Here is a 20,368-nt window from a genome sequence, read left to right on the forward strand (position 1 = left end):
TGATCTTATATGCAATCTCTCTATTTCTTCGATTTCACATTCGCCTTGGCAAAAATAGGTTGATAAGTTTCGAAATTGAGGTACATAGATGTCATGAGATCCTCCTCATGTCCGCCAATATCCCATTATGTTAGTTCAAAAAAGCCATATCTATATACTCAGTACTATCTTTACCAAAATCATGCTCGCTCTGATGTTGACAGTAGAATGGACCAGCACATATTGTCTCTTTTACTAAATACCTTATCTGGAGGCATAGAGCTGCTCGAGTGGAGGTACCTACAAAACGGTAATTTTACGGTCTAACAATCCACCTGGGCATGGATGGGTGGATCAGCCCGGTGTCGGGAGCCACACTATAGGTATCTGCCAGGTGCTCGGGTGGGGCTACATGTAATCAGTTTACTGTATTTTACTGCTCCCAGGGCCTCGGCGCCCCCCACTTTTGTAGACAAAGTGATAACCCCACTGGCCTTTCCTCTAGAGGCTCCCACCTCGCCCATTTCTCCTCTCGTGACATATTATCGCGTGCGAGAGAAAATGGTCTTATCTTCAGAGAAACCAAGCCCGTCACCACGTGAAAAATGTCGAAGAGGCTCCGGCAGAAATAGTACTACAGCCTGTATCCGCTGTCACCAGAGGAAAAAGCGATGTGATCAGAAACTACCGGTACGTTCGTTGTACTTCAGGTCAGGCGTGAAGGAATTCCCATATTTAGATGGGCTCGAATTGGAGGCAAGTGCTGAACTATTCAAAGAAATGCCGTTCCTGCGATTCAGCTGGAGTACAATGTATGAGATATGACAGCATCGCTGGCAAGCAAGTTCCAAGAAGGTAGGGAAACTTTCCGTGTTTTACCCCATCCCAATCTTCCTCACATATGACCATTGCTTATTGTTTGCATATTTCAGCTATGTACACGGCTTGGAAAGAAGAGTCGCGTACTTAGAGTCAAAACTACGCGCGCAAAATGTCGATATGCATGATTCTAACTCTTCACCCACTATTCCAGCCGCCGAGTTGACACCAGGCGGCTTTTCAACTTCAGGTTTTCAAATACCAGACGAGAATCCAGCTACTACCCTGACAGGCGAGCTTCTGTCGTCGGCTGTTGTCTCTGATGCAAGCTCATATTCTATGGAATTCTTGCGAAGGACCCAAGGTAGACCTGCACCTGAACCTTCATTTTCTAAAGTTTTCCTGGAACATGTTATAAATTCCACTCTGATGGCCACACGCGCTCAGAATGACCCCCCTTCGCAGAATAGTATGGATCTGCTCACCCCCGCGGCTCTTGTTGGTGATTTGGACACTAGTCCGGTCTCACTTCCCACAGAGCCTGCTGCTCAACATTTGGCAAGCATATATTTTAGTCTCTCGAGCATTGGCATGCCCCTTTTGCACGAATCTTCATTTCAAGAAACACTTCAATTTGTCTATAGCATGCCCCGCATAGTAAAATTGAAAGAAACACATACTACCACAGAAAGCAGGATTGCTGTGTTCTTCGTGCTTGAGGTTTTTGCAATTGCCATTCTTTCAATACATAAGCAAGAATCACGCATTCCAACCTGGCTGGCGGACCGATATCACCGTCTAGCAATCCATTCTCTCCATGAAGCCGGTCTACCAGATGGCCTGAAGGGAGTTCAAGCACTCCTTCTCCTAGGTCAGTACTCTTATTATCATCCAACCATTTGCTCTGCGTGGAGAGTTGTTGGCTCGGGTCTTCGTGTTGCAGTAGAGCTTGGACTACACCAGGATGCTCTCCGTGACCAAGTGGACTTTTTCACTCTTGACAATATGAGGCGAGCATTCTGGGTGGCATATGCAATGGATAGAAATATTTCAATGATGTTGTCAATGCCATTGTCTCTGTCAGATGGTGCTATCTCAGCGGAGGTACTTGCAAAAAAAAACCCTTCAATAAAGGTCTCGATGCTAAAGCCTCACAGTTTCCTAGTCATATAGAAGACACGCATATTAGACCAAATCAACCGATACCAGCCTCCGATAGTCCAGTGTCTAATTCCAAATGCACCAGCCTTCACTTACTTCGCTATCGCTTAATCCAGTCTGAAATCCAAACAGTTCTCTATGAAAAATCATCGCACCACTATTTAGCCCTTCAACTTGACCAGTGGCAATCCAGTATGCATGAAAGAATTGAAGCATGGAACAAAGACATTCCAAGACTTGAGAACCTTACAGACCATGAAAAAGGTGCTATTGAGAGGCTTGAAGTCTCATATCACACAGCTCTCTTCTATCTGTACCGTCCATCTCAAAGCATACCATCGCCTTCAGGTTCACAATTAATCGTCATGGTCAATGCAGTACGAAGGATGATTGAGCTTTACCGTCTTTTTTTCTGTGATCATACCTTGACTATATACTGGCAAGCTGTTGAAAATGTTTCTTGCGCTGGTATTGGCCTTATATTTGCTTATGTTCAATCGTCACGAGTACGAGCGCACATTCCATTCGCCGATCTTCAGTCCCTTGTTCACGCCTGTTCATCTGTGCTATGGGGCATGGTAGAGCATTTCCCCGCTTTCCGAGGCAAGCGAGATGCATTCGATACAGCCGCTTCCAAAATATTGAAGGGTCTCAGGCCTGAAATGCAAAGTATCAATTCAATTGACGCATCCCATACTAACGAAGAATATCTAGAGGCGACTAGTAAAGAGCGGACCCGGGCTGAGAACTACGAGCCCCCTCTCGCGTGCCCCTGGGCACTAGATGTGTCTTGGAGCTTCCAGGCACCATCTATTGAATCGAATATGGATATCGGTTCAACCCATAATGGAAGATATTCAAGTTTTTCTGGTATAGAAGGCGATATCTTATCGGGTTGTCCTCCAAGCTTTGACTACGGATTGAGCTTTTTATTAGAACCGATGTAAATGAAGATTCATGTTAGTTGTTTGGCATATATTTGACCTGAGGAAAGAAATTAAGACGAAGAAGAATAAAATGGATTGAGGAAAAGAGCTACCGGACTCTCATTGGCCGAGACTCTTACAGGGCCCCACCCATTAGTTCTGATGAGCTACGCACCTTCAATGTTCCTTCCTCTCAGTTAAATTAGTAGAGCCGATGTCATGTACATATAAGGTTACATATTCCTTGGAACCTTCCAACATTGAACTCTCTTTTCTCTTTGCCACGGGGGTCCAAGTGTCCATGTACTATACTCGATTCGCCCCACTTTTGATTGGAAACTTGTTACAGTTTTCCCCACAACCAGCCATCTTTGTTTTTATCCTAAACTTCTCCTATTTCTCCTATTTCTTGTCTTCTCTTTTTTGAATTTAAGAACTTTCTTCTTTTCTTCTCTCATAAGCTTACTCTTATTCTTTTCATCTCACTCTTTATCTTCCTCTCTGTGTTATTACTCCTCACACAGAGTACACAAAACCGTCGTACTGATACGGTCGCCCGCGGCAACGCATCTCCACGTTAATCGCCCCGCCCTTATCTCTCCTGACTCGTGGTTTTCCAGAAACATTCCCAATATCGATCGATCATCTTCATTCATTTGAGTTTCGAAGAAAATCTTCTTCGATATATTCAAATACAACACAACCTCGATTTTCACTCGATCGCTTTCCCGATCTCGCCCAATTTCCATTGGATAGCACCCCCAACGTCACTCCTACCTTATAAGCTTCGAAGGCGTGACGCCGGCTGTGCAAAGTGGCCTGAATAAGTGTCTCAGGTAGTCGCCGAGTTTCGTCTTCGGACGACTCCATCCTTGCGACTCGAGTCTTATTCCCACGGCTGGCCAGGGTGACTCTCGTCTAGTTTATTTTTTCAACTTCTTCCTAATCGCCTCGTTCACCATGGATGCTCATACATTGTCGCATGCATCAACCCTCCTCGCTCGATCTGACGACTCGAGCGGTCGCCCAAGCTATTACAAGGCCATCGGAGTTTCCTTAGCAGTTGCATCAGGTGTCTTCATTGGAATATCATTTGTTCTGAAGAAGGTGGGTCTTCTCAGAGCAAATGTCAAGTACAATGAAGAGGCAGGAGAGGGTTATGGATACCTGAAGAACTTCTTCTGGTGGACTGGAATGACTTTGATGATTATTGGCGAGATCTGTAATTTTGTCGCATATGCTTTTGTCGATGCTATTTTGGTGACTCCTCTCGGTGCGCTGTCGGTAGTCATCACAACGATCTTATCGGCAATCTTTCTCAAGGAACGACTCAGTTTTGTTGGTAAAGTCGGATGTTTTTGCTGTATTATTGGATCGGTGGTGATTGCCATGAATGCACCGCAGCAGTCTTCCGTCAGCAACATCCAAGAAATGCAGCATTACGTTATTTCACCTGGGTTTTTGACATATACGGGTATCATCATTATTGGTGCAATCTTCACTGCACTTTGGGTGGGACCTCGGTATGGCAAGAAGAGCATGTTCGTCTATATCAGTATTTGCAGTATGGTCGGTGGATTGAGTGTTGTGGCTACCCAAGGTCTGGGATCAGCTATCATCGCCTGGATTGGTGGTGACCCGCAATACAAGCAGTGGTTTCTTTGGGTGTTGTTGGTCTTCGTGGTCTGCACTCTCCTAACAGAGATTATCTATTTGAATGTACGTTTTTCCTCTTGTCGTTATTATGGTTGGTTTCCCGACAAGTATACTGACCCAATGTTTTCATAGAAAGCATTAAACCTCTTCAACGCCGCCCTCGTTACCCCGACCTACTATGTCATGTTTACCAGTGCCACCATTATAACGTCTGCCATTTTGTTCCGAGGTTTCAAAGGAACCGCAACCGAGATCTCGACTGTTATAATGGGCTTCTTACAGATTTGTGCTGGTGTGGTGCTTCTACAAATATCGAAATCTGCAAAGGATGTACCGGATGCCGCGGTGTTCAAGGGTGACCTGGATCAAATTCGTGAAGTTGTCACACAAGAGGAACCCGAATCGGAGCCCAGAGCAGACTCAATCCGTGGCGCTGCTTCTATCATTCGCCGCATATCGACTGCACGTCGCACCATGGAAACCGAAGAGGCACGACGATTTTTCCATGACAAGCATGAGGATACTCTTAAACCACCAAGTGAAAATGAGATTTTTGAGTGGGACGGCATCCGCAGACGGAGAACTGTTGTTGGAGAAGGGCCAACAATGTCTCGTACATCGACCCCTCGAACACCTTCAATTAAGCAACCATTTCCCCCTCTCGGAATGTCCCGTTTCCCCGACCCAGATGATGTGGATGAGCATCGACCCAGCACCAAACAGAGCGGACATTCGTTCTTCACTGACTTCCGCTCTCGAGCCTCAAGCATGCTCAACCCCCAGTGGACTCCACTAGACGAACAAAATGAGAAGCACACAGGCTTAACTGATAGTCCTGTTGAAGCAAACTTTCCAGAACATCTGGACGCCCCCAATCGAGTTGGTCGTGAGCGAAGCGACACTCCCCGATCTATCTCATGGGCCGATGAGAAAGCCGAAACCCCGGGTCTTGAGCCACCAGCAAACGCAGCTCGTCAATTCTCCTTCCACACAATGTTCCACCGCACAAAAGCAGAACGGTCTCCATCTCCCAAGCGCAATGCTAGTCCACCCCGCGGTATTCTGCGCCGGACCAACGCGCAAATAAACAATGGAACCGAAGAAGAGCAACTTGGCCTCGTGAAAGGAGATTCTCGCATCGCGCCGCCTGAGGAGAACCTCGGAGAGAAAATAGAACGCTGGTCAAGCAGCGAGTCAGAGATGAATGAGGTCCAGCCGCAGCCTCTGCAAATTAGTCGCCCTCACGGCGACTCCGTGTCTAGCATGTCGACAGCAGCTTTTCCACCATACGAGGATAACCACCACGCCCTCTACTCTGCACCGGGTGCTTCTGCATCCAACCCCTACTATCTTCCATCTACACGGAGAGAACTCACATTACAAGAAAATATCGATGAGTACGAGAGTGTACAGTTGCAGCCACCAGGCTCTCGCAACCGCAACCGTACCCGAACAAACTCATCACACGGCAACGCTCCTCCACCCGCCTACTCCTCCTTCTCAACCCACCGCCGTCCTAACCCACTGCCTCCATTGCCTGATGAGACAACTCTCGGAGTGAGAACTGTCTCATCGGATTCCTCCGATATGGGCGTCGCCTCCATTTCTTCTTCAACAGAAGGCCACGACGAAGACAACACAACTGCTCGTCCTTCCTATCCTTCTCGTCAAAACAGTGGCTGGCGTCGGCATATGTCCGAAATCAGCAGCAATGACGGTGATACTTATGAAGAGCGAGGCCATAGCCATGGCCGCGGTCGTGACTGAGCTTTTGTCTGAAGAGATCTAATTTTGTACGACTTTTTCTGATCTGGACATAAGTGCTATTTTGTATTTACTACGGCGTTTCTGATGGTTCAACATTTCCTTCCATTTCGGTGGAACTTTCCAACCGCTTATTGTTGTATATATTATTTTATTATGGTGATGGCTAGGACATAACACACTATGTATGAATATGGATGTCATGACAGATGACGATAATGAAAATATTATGATTCAATTTCCAGCCAATGCCCAATAACTCTTGCGTAGTATCAAGAAGACAGGAACAAGGTTCTGTAATTTAGAGTCAAAAAAGATTGTCTTAAAAAAAATTCAATTCTCATAAATGCGAGCAAGGATCTGTCTCATCAAAGTGATGATTCATGCACATCCCGGTGTCATCTCAAACGCCATAGAACCCTGCAGAAAGCCGCCATGCTATGCAATGCCGTGTACAACGCCACACTAAATGCAATATGTAAAAGAAACCCAAAAATAAGAAAAGACGCCAATATGCTCAGCACGCTCAAGACGATTTAGTCCAGTCACTGAAACCCCAACATTCCAGCAACACTCTTCTGTCCCTTCTGAGCAACATTCAAAACTGCAAACCGAAACTCAGCAAGCCGTTTCCCAGCATTAATACTCTCCAAAGCCCTAGTAATCAAAGGTAAATATGAGTCAATTAAAAAAAAAGCGGAACAAAACATACCATTCAACACTGATGATCTTCACGCCTTTCCATCCACCCCTAGCGATCTCCTGTTGCAGTTTTCGAGCAGAAAGACCACCACCAGCACCGTGTGCAGCTTCAGAACCAGTATTCGGTTGTCCGACAATCATATGGGATACTGTCTTTCGCGCCATGAAGATAGATATCTGCGCCCCGTGCTTAACGAGTAGTTGTTTGAGCTTATGATCCGAGATAAGGGGGAGAGTCGAGCCATTGAGGAAGACAGTGATGCCGGCGAATATTTTTGGAACGTGTTCCGACGTAGAGATGGAGATAGCGCTAGATGCAGAATTCATTTGATCATCCAGACTAGGCTTGATAGATGGTGGCAAGGTCGAGGGTAATATTTTCGGGGCAGTCTCGATTAAAGGACCAGACCTCGAATCCGAATATCTGTCCGTATTTCTGTGTCCATCCCGGTGTGTATCCAATCGATTCACATGGTGACTCGGTGTCGTTTTCTTCTTCTCCGCTCTCACTAGTTCATCTCCGGCTTTCCGCTTGCTAACACCCATGAAACTGCGAATATCCTTCACTCCCATGTGAGCTCTCTTAGCTTCCGCATCTGTAACCCATTTCCATTCCCCGGGACCCTCAACAGATTTGTCTTTGAGGATGTCCTCTGCGGGACTCTTCTCGTCCTCTAAATTCCCCTCATGAACCGATTGCAATGCGCAAATCCCATCGAACGCCAACGTCTGCGCAGAGTTCGCATGGTCTTCCTCGCGCAAGCAATCTCCAATTTGAAGCTGTCGCTCAAGCTTCAGTGACCGGGTATCCCTCCATGATACTGACCCGGCATACGCAGCGCGGTGTTTCTGGTGTCCTGTGGAAGCGGAGCTCCATGCGTCAAATCTTTTCCAATTCTGCGGGGAAGGGGGGCGTTTGCGGGGCGGTTTGGTTTCCGTTGGCATGACTCGTATCTATGGTGTGGAGAATGGTAGGATCGGGAGAATTGCGCTTGTCTTCGGGTGGAGGTTTGGGATCGGTGCGGGTTTCTGAGGAAGGAGCTTTGCTTTGATTTTCATCAGGTGGGGTGAAGTTGACTTCATGTTGGCTCGGAAGGACCTTGAACCACGGTTCGAATATGTTTTGATTTTGCTGTTTTGGGATAGGGTACTTTGCATCACGTGGCAACGCCGGTTGGAATGGAGGGGCTTTTGTTGGTTTCATTCAATTTTCAATTGGAAAATAGTTTATTTAGAGTAGTATTGGAGCTGTTTAACTTGACAGAAAGGGTTGAATGATTCATATCTCATTCCAAGTTTTGTGTTGTCGAAATGGCTCGATCGAGACTCGGAGTTGTGTCATCTATATATATCAACCGGGTCAATTTATCGAACGAATTTAAAGCTACAATGAACTTCAAGATATTTAGTTTCATCTCCTACGATAGACGTGTACGTTGAAATACACATTCACATTGGGAATTGAAAAACTGCCAAGTTTGCAGTTCATTGATACTATACATGTATGCCCACCTGATGTTTGTGTTGTTAAGCATCTAAATAGGAAAAAAGATAGTAAAGACACTCACATCGCCAGTATATTCTTGATATTTAAAGCAAGTCGTTCGAAGCATTGTCCGTATTCGAAATCAACCCAAAGAGCATGGATTGGGAAGTACCCATATCTATATAATATCAGATGCCACCTATAGATCGTTCTTAGTAACAAGACCTTGACATATTGAGTTGCCTAAGTCATGGATGGAGACAGGCCTTGACCATGCTACAGAGCTTTGATTTCAGTTTAAACTACTTTATATACTAGAGGTACATAGATAGAGTCAAGTCAAGATACCATACTCATACAAACTCTCACATCTTCTAGAAGCCTGCTGCAATCCGCATCTGACTTCAATGCATTCTGTGCTTTGTACTTCGTACCTGGCTGGCCCCGATGCACCGACGGCACTGGCACCTACCCGCTGTGCGTAGATAAATGCATTATCTCCAGCCATCTACAAGCACCAGAAAAAGAAAATAAAGCTCAGAGTATAAACTCACCAGGAAAAAACGGGGGATCGCCAACCTACCCAACAGACACACTTTCCACGGGAAAAAATCTGTCTACGAACTGGGCACGCCTACATAAAACTCAATGCAAACTGACGACGAGACACGAAACGAAAACAAATCAAGAGCTTCCAGATCTTTCCCAGCTTGAATCCTGTATCAAGGGATGAATGGTGGCGGGTGGGGGAGGGGGCGCGAGAAGCAAGACAAGACAAGACAAACCGAAGCCGAAACACGAAAAACAACCCAACCCGTCAGTGCCAGCCAAGTCGAACACCAACCACCAACCACCAACCACCGCCAGTTCGTTAAGCAAGTTTTTCCAAGCCACGCCGGAGACATCCCTAGATAGAGAGATGAGGACAAGAGACATTTCGCACAGAGACACGGACGCCTGAAACCAGCGGTGTGCAACATACCCCCTCCATCAGGTTGACCAGCATCCCCAGCGTGGCAGACCCCAGAGTTCTAGGCGCAAGATGAACCACAGACCTACTGCAGGTGCATGAGCCATGATGGGCTGGATGGCATGCTTCGAGAATGTGGCGATCCCACGCGCCCAGAGAAGAATGCGGGAAGGATGCGCGCCAGAGACAAGACAGGACAGGACAGAGACACTACTGCGTATATGCTGTATGTACAGTGCAGTACATTGCGTTTATGCACATTCTTCGATCGGACATCGGGGCCCGGGGACAGTGTCTGACAAGAGACGGTGAAGGTCAAGTGTGCAGAAGCTCATGTACATCGGGGTGTGGGAAGAGGTGGAGAAGATGCAGTCATGTCTTTAGCTCTAGATCCGACAGTTTTGGGCTACGGAGTACGTATGTACATATTTACTGGCTACCATGTGCAGCATGTAGATAAGAGGGATGGAAATAAGCATATTCTTATAGGGTTGTCATTTATTCTAGATCAAGAATGAAACGAGACTTTTCAGCATGGCAGGAAGCTTCTATGATTCTTTTTCGAGACAGGTGCATTAGGGAATCGGGGCGGTATGTCGTACATCTTGAACTCTAGTTCTTCCCTAGGTACCCTAAATCTGACCTTTGAAGGTGGAGATTTGCTCGAAAGGAGAAAGAAAAGGAAAGACAATTCCATCGAATCTTGCTACCTAGAGTACGACAGTATTATGATCATGGGTCTTCTTTCTGTGCCTACTTCAGTTTCAGTTCCCAGAATTATCCAGCTCAGCAGGGCCCTTCGTGTTTAGCAAGATTCAAGCCGTCGATCCCTTCTGTTCTGGGGTTCAGCTCTCGTCACAACATTTGCCTCCTAGTGTGTTGTATCCTCTCCAGTCTTGAATGTGATAAGAAAAAGAACCGAACTGTTCCGTAATGGATTTTTGATTTCTTTTTCCGAATAATAATAATAATACCTAATAAATATGGATACTACAATACTATGTACATGTACTTCTCCCAAGCGATAGTATCATCATTAATATCGGTTCCCGATTTGGACCTTTCCTCCGTCCATAAGTCGCAAAAAAGAAAACAAAAAACCCCCAAGAAAAAGAGACAGAGAGCGTGGTTATTTCCACGAGATCTCATAAGAAGAAAGCCCCGAAATGCGAAATTCGCATCCGATCCAGAAAAAAAAACCCCCCAAAAAGCACCAACGGTGAGATCCACAGTTATCCTAATAAAATGAGCAAAATGAGCTATGAGATAATAACCTGTGCCACGTCTGCACGCAAGGGGGGCAACTAGCGGTGAAATCCACCATGATCTAGCCCGGCGGAGAGCGCGCTCGCTACGTGGTGATGGCCACCGCCAGTCATTGTCCGGTCGGATCGTCGATCGGCGGGCAGTTGCAGCAGCAGAGGGGCTTGTACCCAGCCAAGAGACCAATAAACAACGAGGAGTTCAGTTTTAGTGTCGTTACACCTTTTGGCCCGGACCATCCTGGGCGTTCAGTGGAGGCGACGCTAAGAAACGAAAAATCCCCTCTTCAAAAATTCAAAAAAGAAGGAGAGAAAAAAGGAAAAATAAATTAAAAAGTGAAACGAATAAGGGACTAACATCATCACTTCCAGCTCCATCCGTGATACAATCCTTTTCCTTTCCGTCTTCTGATTTCCCCCGATAAACCCCGTCAGCACTGAGCAATAGGTCAATAGGTTTTTTGAGGCTTCGGAGGAAACACCAGAGATGGTTTGGTCCACGATTTGCCGTCCTTTCCCCGTGACACTAGAGTGCGTAAAGGCAAGATGAACGTGCAGTCGATCTTCTCACGGGATGAATGCAATGCGAGGTTAAATCAGGTCGCACGGCCCCGGGCTAACCGCGCCCAGATCCTAGACTTCGTGGTGTGTTGTCATTCGTGGTCGGTGCTGGTGGTGTGGCGCCTGGCAATGAATTCCAAGATTTCTTTTCTAATGGAGACGGAGGGCGTTGAGGGAGGAGAAAATTGGCTGATTGTCTGACTCGTGGGACATGATAGGGAACCAATTGACTGCTAGAGATAGTCTTCTAGGCTAAAACAGAGTGCGATGTTTTCTTTTCTTTTCTTTTCTTCACGTTTTATGGCTTAATGGCTTAGGAATTATAAGTAGGGTCTGTGTTGGGCCAATTAATCCGGGGCATTCCATAGCGCCAAATTGGCTCTGGTCTCCCTGGTAGATATGTATTGGTCTATAATGCCCATCAAAAATAAAAAGGATGAACTTGAAACTCTTGTATACGATATCCATTTTCCTTTCTAAATACGTGTGTACGAATTCCAAACTCCACGAATCAACCCTCTGCACAACCCCATCATCTACTTCGGGCCAACAAAATACGGAGTATCGAATAAGCGAATCGTGACCCCCAAAACTCATACAGGGAACATCCCTGTCAGTAACCCCCGACACTGATTCGTGACTTGTCCGACCAAAAGTCCCCCTTCTGCGCCCCCTCTTTTTCTTTTTCTTTTTTTCTTTTCTCATGCTGTCCCACTTAGTCTAGAGGAAAGAAACTCCGATCCCGCAGCTCCCAAAGTCTGATTACATTATCTGGCATCCAAACGTTTTTCGGTGTCAGGCATAAATCTGCGACAGACATGGGAGAGGCATGGTCAAGGCCCCTGGTGAAACCTGTCATGGTGACCAGAAGTAGAAGTCTGCACGGACAGTCCACTGCAGGGTAACTCATCGCTGCAAGGTACGGGACGAACCCGTCGATCGATGCTCAACGTAATCCCAAAAAAGGATCTGGGGCGAGAGAAGGATACCCTACAAGTCCTCTAAGCCGACGGATCATGACTACTGACTAGTGTTCCGTGCCGTCGTATGGGGCGAAATATGGGATTCCGGTCGAAAGGAAGGAATTCTTCAAAAAAAAAAAAAAGGAAGCTAGGAACAAATGATTTTCAATTTAATTATTTAGATTATAAGAAATAATTGTTAAATAAACGAGGATCACGACAGAAAAGAAAGAAAAAAAGCTGCTAAGTGGAGGTGCGCCCCGAGCCGATCGCAAAAAGGGTTAACCTGACGATGATGATGAGATGGAATATTGGACGGAAATTGGATGTGTTCAATTACCCGAAGGTGATAGATACTACATTCAACCAAGTATACACTCGTCACAAAATCACTCACAGAGTCTCCAGGCTGGAAAAGATCGTCCAGAGGAATCGGAGCAGCCCAACAGAATAGGATAAGTCCGCCATTCCATTCGGTCCTCCTTACGTATCTTCTCCATATTCCAGCGATTAGTTTAACGGGCGGTTCGAGATAAATGTTGATACATCACGTCCTGGGGAGAGTTCGTGGCTCCAAAATTCATTTCCATGGGGGGACGTGTGCGTTAGGGTGGAGACCCCGCTAGCGAGTCACTCCCCTAGTGGAGAATCCTGAGGATGTTCCAAGATGGCCAAAGCTCTCTTCTCTCTTCCCATTTGATTACTTCCGAGGGCCCCGATGAGCTAGAACAAGATGGCCGAAATCAGGGAAATTGAAAATAAAAAGAGAGGGGGTTGGGCAAAACAGGACAGAGTATACAAGGCCGGAGGAGTCAGGTAGCTCCACTTCAAGCGCCCTCCTTAAAATCAGTACTTTATTGGATTGGATGAAACTGGGAGAGACGGAGTACTCCGAAGTTCATGGTCCAAGAGGAGTATACATGAGAATCTTCATGGTTCTTTTTCTTTTCTTTTCTTTTCTTTTGAAAGGTTTCCGGGGGCAGTCCAGATTGGAGGGTCGATATCGGCGGATCCTCTACTGTACGCTGTATGCGCAGACGGGTATCGGGCCGTCGATAGTTGTGGTGCAGGGATCTGGCCCCTCTCCAGGTCCTTTTGGTGGATTTAATTTAATTTAGTTTTTATTTTTATTTTTCGCTTTTCTTCTTTTTGCATTTTTCACAAGAATTTTATTCTTTGAATTATCTGGCCCTCCGAGAGCCAAGAAAAAGAACAAACCAGTGGTACCTGCTTCTTCCGGAGGAACCCTCCCCCCCATTATCCACCATTCCTGCAGAACAGAATAGCTACTAGAGCTTGAAGACTCCATCGACCTTCTCCCGGTGAATCCAGTTCTAACCTGTAGCCCCGTTTTTCCCCGAAGCCCCTCCTCCCCAGTTCTCCCCGGGTCCGTGTGGTCATCGACTGACGCCACTAATGAAAGTAGTCCATTGGGGGCGGATTGGCTGGGCTCTAAGGGATCCTAGTCCGGAGTACAGTCAGCGGCAAATAGTCTGATTTCAATAATGGAAAATAAGATAAAAAGTAAATAGAAATCATAATAGGGATCTGGCAAAGATAGTGTCGACTAGCCGAAACGAGATGATCCCCCCGAAAATAATAAATTCCACGCCCCTGTCCTGCTTTGACATCTGTCAGCCTGAGCAAAAACCACCGATGCCTGAATGAGCTGGAGCGGAGGATAGTGTTCCGCACGCTGAGTGGTTCAAGTTGTCTCCATTCTGCCCTCCAGTACTTCCATTTGCTACTGGACGTAGTTGTTGACGAACAAGGACGCAAGGGATTCAAGGCACGAACACGAATAGACAGGCGGTGTATGACTACAAAGAAGTTCTCCCTTGCTGGCTTCGCTGGCACGGGAAAGAGTAAAATCTCCAACAAGTTCTAGATCGGCATTTACTCCGTACTAGCGATAGAACTACAGTTGCCGCCTAAGTAAACGAAGCTGTAAATCCATCTACGGAGTAGTCTAGGTAGTAAAATGTGAAAAAGAAGAAGGGGGCGAAAATGAAAAGGCCAAAAAAAAAGGAGTATTATGTAGTATCTGTATACGAAGTAGAAGGGCAGGGAGTACGAATTACCATACTGTAGAGTACCTCGTCAAAGGAACAGGAAGGATTTATCCCATTAGCGACGAACAAGAAGGGCAAGAGGAAAGATCTCCAGACAAAGAAAGTAGAAGGGAAAAAAAAAAGGAAAACCACGCAAAAACGTCATGGCGAATGCTATCACGCAAGTCTCAGATGGTCCATCACGGGGCAGCTTCCCACTTTGCTCTGGTAGATTTTAATCCGGACTTTCAACCGACACACATTCGGTAAACGCTTCAGTCGTGGTGGTACTGAGCAGGGATCCCGAGAGAACACAGACCCTTGATCGACTTAAGCCACCCGTGTTTCGTGGTGCGCTCTGAGCCACTGATTTCTTGCCCCCCTCCTTCTCCTCTTTGCTGCTGCATCCCTGTGTGTGACGCGCTGCCCACTCCACCGTTACTCACGTCTTGATCTTTTGTCTTTGGAGGATGGGGAGAATTGATTCAGATGGTTTCTTTTGAATCTTGATTTTATTTGCTTCTATTTTCTTCGAATTATTCTAAAGAATAGTAAATAGAATAAGTGAATAATAAAATCTAGTAATAAAATGGAACAATTACTATAGAAAAATAGTAATAATAATGAAATAAATACACGGGCTTCTACTTTCTACGATCGACGGGCCGGGCTCTTGTCCCATTGAGATCCATAATATCGACGGGAGTCCGTGTGTTCCTGTTCGATTAGTCTCTGGTCTGGCCGCTCTTGACCGATGATGTTGCTCTGTGACCTTGCATTGGGGTGGAAACCTGAAAGGTTGATCCCATTCTTCTCTATTGTTATTCTTTGCTGTACATGTAGGTACCGTGTTTGCATGTTTCTATTTCTAGGTCTTGATTTTCTGCAGAACCAACCAGTGCTATATGATTGGATATTATGATTATACTCTAGGATCTCCCATAATAACCATCTTAAGCGCTGGGCTCTGTTCTGAAACTCTAGGGCGAGGAGAGGGGGGAAAGGCCCCCCCCCTAAGTGATCTTTGGTTGACCTCCTCCCCGGGTAATCGACCATGCAGCTATAGTCTTAGTCTCTGCAGCCGCTGAAATGTCTTGCACGGGAAGAGAGGGGGGGCTGATTTGCTTGTCGATCGGGGAGAGTCTCGACTGTTTCGTTTCGATTTAGGAGTCCATCCTCATTGTGTTTTCTTTTGTTTTTTCTCTCTGTCTAGTAGAGTGCTAACTTGCTAGTGGCTCTTTCTACCTCGGATGACCTGTTAGAGTATAGTATCTGTCTACTCCGTACTATTGTATCCCTGGTTCCTTGGAGTGGGGCCCGCACTCGTGGGGGAGAGAGTTAACCATGGTTATTGTCGACATCCCTACCGGGGGTTGGCAGTTCTATATCCGACAGGGAACGAACTTTTAGTATACAATCTATCCAACCACCGAGATTCGACCTGGGCAGTTCATATGGAATTAATGAATCCGTCAACTTGAACAGTAGGAATAGTGATATGTGCGTGGCAGTATTATTGACTCCACCAGATCCTAAGCGGGCCCGGACGATCAGCGTCTTGCTTGTCACACAGACCAGGATCCTCAGCTCGGTGGATCTCTTGGTTTTCTTGCTTTTGTGAATTATTTTAATAATTTGAATTATGATTATTCTTTCCCCTCTTCTGGTTCTCTGACCCGGTTGTCCCTGCATTTTATTTGATATGGGAGAGAGTGGATTTTGATATGTAGAATATTTATTTATATTTGATATTTGATTATCAGCAGTATTCCTGATGAGTGAATATTAAATTTAAATAATAATTAAATCATTTTTGTCAATATTATATTCCTCCCTTTCCCTTTCTAGTAATAATCCCTTTTCCTCTATCAGTCTACACATATGGAATAAAAAACAAACCCCATTCAATTCTAATTCAATTTAATTCCCTTTTTTAATTCTTTTTTAATTATTAAATCATCTCGTCCTTGCTTCGTGGCGGTTGACTCGATCCCCCCTCCTCTCTCTCTCTCGCTCTACTCTCTCCACTCTCCCAGTCTCCACCAGTGTGATTCGATGCTATTTCTGTTGAGAGAGGAGAAACCTCAAAAAGGTGGTCGGGGTTTTCTGCACCCAGGTTTCCTTCTCTTCTTTTTTTCCTCCCAGCCATTTATTTCTATATTTCTATATTTCTATTTTATTTTATTTTTCCAAATTATTCCTCCACAGCCCTTAGTCATCCCCCACTGATCGACTTTCCCGTCCTGCGGCTCAGCGTTTATGTGTTCTCTGTTTCCCCCCTTCCAAACGCCTGCAGAGGGATTGCGTTTGCTGCACGCCAGCCTTCTGTGATCTCCCTCCCTTTCTACCAAGCACCTTATTTACTCGCTGCATGCTGCATTGTTCGTTTCTGTTGTTTGTCACGACCCATTAACGAACATTTGATGACTGTTTGAATTTCTTGCTTGGAAAAAAAAAAGCTTCTTGCTTGAAAGACCTTATTATCTTCTTCCCAAAAAGTCCATTCCCCACACAAGGAAAAACGTCCATTGTCGCCTTTTTCTTGTCACGAATCTTTTCGCGAACTTACGATAACATCTGTTTTTCTATACTGTTTGCTGCTTCTTTCACCTACTCTTATCCAGGACAAGGACGTTGCATCTTCCCTTGCCCATCTACCCATTCCTCTATTTTACCTTCCACCCCCCCCCCCCCCAGTTGGACGCCGTGCAACCAACTCAAATTCCCTGGAAGTGCCTTGAAACACCACACATCTACTTCTAGAGCTCGCCGGATTACCTAGTCCGACGGTCTCTAATCCATTCCCCTACCGCGACTCTTTTTCCAGTGTTCCCCGTGAAACCGAAAAGCTGGAGCTGCCGTCGATTTCGCAGGTCCACACCCGCGGTCCTGCTGACATCCCCTGGTACAACCCCCACGCCGCCGAACGACCGTTACTATCAGGCGACAAACTCCCCGCGCTGAGCCTACCGACGGCTACCCAAAACCCATCGCGTGTCTATCAAGACGCCAGTGGGAGCTCTAGTGCCCGTACTAGTCTGTCCAGTGTCTCTGCGGTCCACGAGCCTCGGAGCCCACAGGCGGATCTGGGCGCCCAGGGCAGGCTTTCGCTCGATTCCGAGTATAGTATCGTGCCCAACGAGGCTTACTATCCCAGCCCGACCTCTCTCGGCAGCATGAACCAAGCGCCACCTTACATGGATGTCCATTCCCATATGTCTTCCGCGCAACCATACGCTTCACAGGCCGCCACTGCCGGCACAATGCCTCATTATCCTTACCACCAGCAACCACCAGTATTGCAGCCCGCATCCAGTTATGGCCCCCCGGCTTCATATCCTCAATATGGATACCATCACGGTGTAACATCGCCCCCCACAGGGCATCCGCCACCTCCAAGCTCGATAACTGGACAAATGCCGCCTCAAATATTGCCACTCCCAGGAGGTAAGTTGATGATTTGAGAAGGAACAATTGAAAATGGAGAAAAAGAGATGAGAGCTAATAATGTCATAGTTAACAACCACTCCGTTGCGGCTGGATATGGTAACAGTACCGGATCGCCTCTGCAAGGTTATGTTTACGACGCCACGGGTCAAGTCGCTCCTCCAGGAGCCAAACCACGGGTGACCGCTACTCTGTGGGAGGATGAGGGTAGCCTTTGCTACCAGGTCGAAGCTAAAGGCGTCTGTGTTGCGAGACGAGAGGGTAAGTCAACGCAGCACATCCATCCGTATTTGAAATATTTGAAACTGACCTGGGAGTTTTGCAGATAACGCTATGATCAATGGTACAAAACTGTTGAACGTCGCGGGAATGACTCGTGGTCGCCGTGATGGTATTCTGAAGAGTGAGAAGTTGCGCCATGTGGTGAAGATTGGTCCCATGCATTTGAAGGGTGTCTGGTGAGTGATTCCCAAGCCTGATGAAACTTAATCTCCAAAGTCTTAGAATGTGTTATTAATCAAATCTTTGTGATTCAGGATTCCTTATGAGCGCGCTTTGGAGTTTGCGAACAAGGAGAAGATCACTGATCTTTTGTATCCGCTTTTTGTGCACAACATTGGTGGCCTGCTGTATCACCCAGCAAACCAGAACCGCACGAACATGGTGGTTCAAGAATCACAGCAGAGACGCATGGAGGGACCAGCTGCAGCTGCGCAGCGTACTCCCACCGCACCGCAGCCCTCGGCATTGCACCACCAAGCTATGCAGACTCCCATGTCCTCCCAGATGTCGCAACCTCCTTCAATTGGCGGACGTCCTGGGATGGACCGAGCCTTTCCCACTCCCCCAGCCAGCGCATCCAGCCTAATGGGAGTGACTAACCAAGGCAGCTCATATGAATGGGGTGGCCAAGGCATGAACTCTGGAGTGCTTCACACCCAGCCACTATCGATTGACACTCAGCTGAGCAACCAACGTTCAATGCCCACTACTCCAGCCACTACACCCCCAGGAAGCAACATGCAGGGCATGCCGCCTTACCAACCCCAGTCTGGCTATGATAGCTCCAAGCCATACTACTCCGCACCGCCTCAATCTCACTCCCAGTATGCACCGCACACACCCATGACGCAACCCGGAATCTCTTCATACGGCCAATCTCTCCCACAATCGCTTCCAAATGTGAACTATCTGAAGAGTGAGATGGCACCGCCAACAGGTCGGGCTCCGGGCGCCCCCGAGTCTGAAACTCCCGAGTTGAAGTCTGACCGTTACTCCCAGAGCCACGGTGATGAACCAGTTCCCCAACAGGAGCCTGAGTACTTGCAGGACCAAGGCGCGGCCTACGGATCCAACCGCGGCTCCTACACGTATACCACCAACCCATCCGTTGGCTCTCTCACTGGAGAGCACTCTCAGTTGACTCCGGAGATGACTGGCTCACCTCAACAGAACGGCTCAGGCCGCATGACACCAAGAACTAGTGTCAGCGGCCCTCCACCTCATTGGACCTCTGGATATAACACCCCTCCGCGTCCATCGGCCGCTACTACTTTATACAATGCCGTCAGCGACACTCGCGGTACACCTGCAAATGGAGACCCTTACTCCATGGCATCCAGCACAACACCAGTGTATTCCACTGTGAATGGATCCCTTGGAGGTTCCGGCGGGAAGCGCAAGCGTGACGATGACGATATCATGTCCCGTGAAGGTGGTGGTGGTGAGTACGAAATGAAGCGCCGCCAGACCCTTACCGACACTAGCATTGGTGGTCCCGTTGGAGCTCCTATCCTGCAGCCCATGAAGACCGGCGCCCCAATGCCTCGCCGCCGATAAAACAAACTCTTTACTCACAATCTTCTTGTCTCTTTGTGTCATGTGTTATTGCAACATGCCTCTCTTCTCTGGATGGAGTTTTGGTTTTAATTTGTTGATAGACTGCGGTTGCCTCATGGGATAAGAAACAACATTCAAGGCACCGCAGACTTCGGACGTTCGACACGATTTTATTTCTTCCGGCTTAGCACCCAAGCGTGAAGTTTCCAACCTGTCCTCATTCACGATGGAGATACAAGTCTTCCAGACATTTTTTCTCCTTGATGATTCTTTTTTGGGGCTTGCATTATTTTCATGGTTTTGGCTTCTATTCATTGTTTTTCCACGGAACTTCTTGGGTTCTCTGTGGTTTGTGAAAAACTCCAAACCCATTGGCACTCCTAAGTACGAAGTTGAAAGTCCTTTTATTTATTTTTCAGCAAAGTGATGACACCGGATACGGGCATTGGAATGAGGGCTATGATTTGGCTTTTTGTTTGCTTTGCATTGTGCATTAGCCCTCCCAACCCAATCCGCCTTGATGACTATGATGTGACGAATCTCCTGTAACGAATCTTTTATGTGTGCGATTTCTTTACATCGCCCTGGCTTTACTTTTTATTTATCCAATTTTTCTTTTGATATTTCGAGTTTACTGGTTTTTGGTTTCTTGGTTTCCTTTCCTTTTTCCTTTTGGCCTCTCATTTTCTCTATGCGCAGAAAAAAGGTCTTCTTTCCTAGCATCCGTGGGTTTCATTTACCCTCCATGGTTATGTTTTAGAGAGACGATATGATGGTAATGAA

At 46.8% G+C, this 20,368-nt stretch overlaps 4 protein-coding genes across 4 annotated transcripts; 3 read left to right on the plus strand and 1 right to left on the minus strand.

Moving 5' to 3' along the window:
- Positions 1-978: 978 nt before the first annotated feature.
- On the plus strand, positions 979-1,971 carry N7478_002652 (fungal specific transcription factor domain-containing protein; the record flags this gene model as incomplete). Its single annotated transcript, XM_056918866.1, has 1 exon — positions 979-1,971. The coding sequence occupies one exon, from the start codon at positions 979-981 to the stop codon at positions 1,969-1,971; it is 993 nt and encodes a 330-aa protein (XP_056782024.1).
- Positions 1,972-3,845: 1,874 nt separating this feature from the next.
- On the plus strand, positions 3,846-6,308 carry N7478_002653 (DUF803 domain membrane protein; the record flags this gene model as incomplete). Its single annotated transcript, XM_056918867.1, has 2 exons — positions 3,846-4,604; positions 4,674-6,308. The coding sequence occupies 2 exons, from the start codon at positions 3,846-3,848 to the stop codon at positions 6,306-6,308; spliced, it is 2,394 nt and encodes a 797-aa protein (XP_056782025.1).
- A 542-nt stretch (positions 6,309-6,850) lies between these two features.
- Positions 6,851-7,952, minus strand: N7478_002654 (uncharacterized protein; the record flags this gene model as incomplete). Its single annotated transcript, XM_056918868.1, has 2 exons — positions 6,851-6,962; positions 7,018-7,952. 2 exons carry the CDS (start codon positions 7,950-7,952, stop codon positions 6,851-6,853), a joined length of 1,047 nt encoding a protein of 348 aa, XP_056782026.1.
- Positions 7,953-14,463: 6,511 nt separating this feature from the next.
- On the plus strand, positions 14,464-19,585 carry N7478_002655 (KilA-N domain-containing protein; the record flags this gene model as incomplete). The annotated part of the gene is made up of 5 exons (XM_056918869.1): positions 14,464-14,527; positions 17,063-17,746; positions 17,816-18,007; positions 18,072-18,204; positions 18,283-19,585. 5 exons carry the CDS (start codon positions 14,464-14,466, stop codon positions 19,583-19,585), a joined length of 2,376 nt encoding a protein of 791 aa, XP_056782027.1.
- Between the last annotated feature and the right edge of the window lie 783 nt (positions 19,586-20,368).

This window comes from Penicillium angulare, assembly GCF_028827245.1.
Source record: "Penicillium angulare strain IBT 27051 chromosome Unknown utg000003l_segment0_segment0, whole genome shotgun sequence".
Classification (NCBI taxonomy): domain Eukaryota; kingdom Fungi; phylum Ascomycota; class Eurotiomycetes; order Eurotiales; family Aspergillaceae; genus Penicillium; species Penicillium angulare.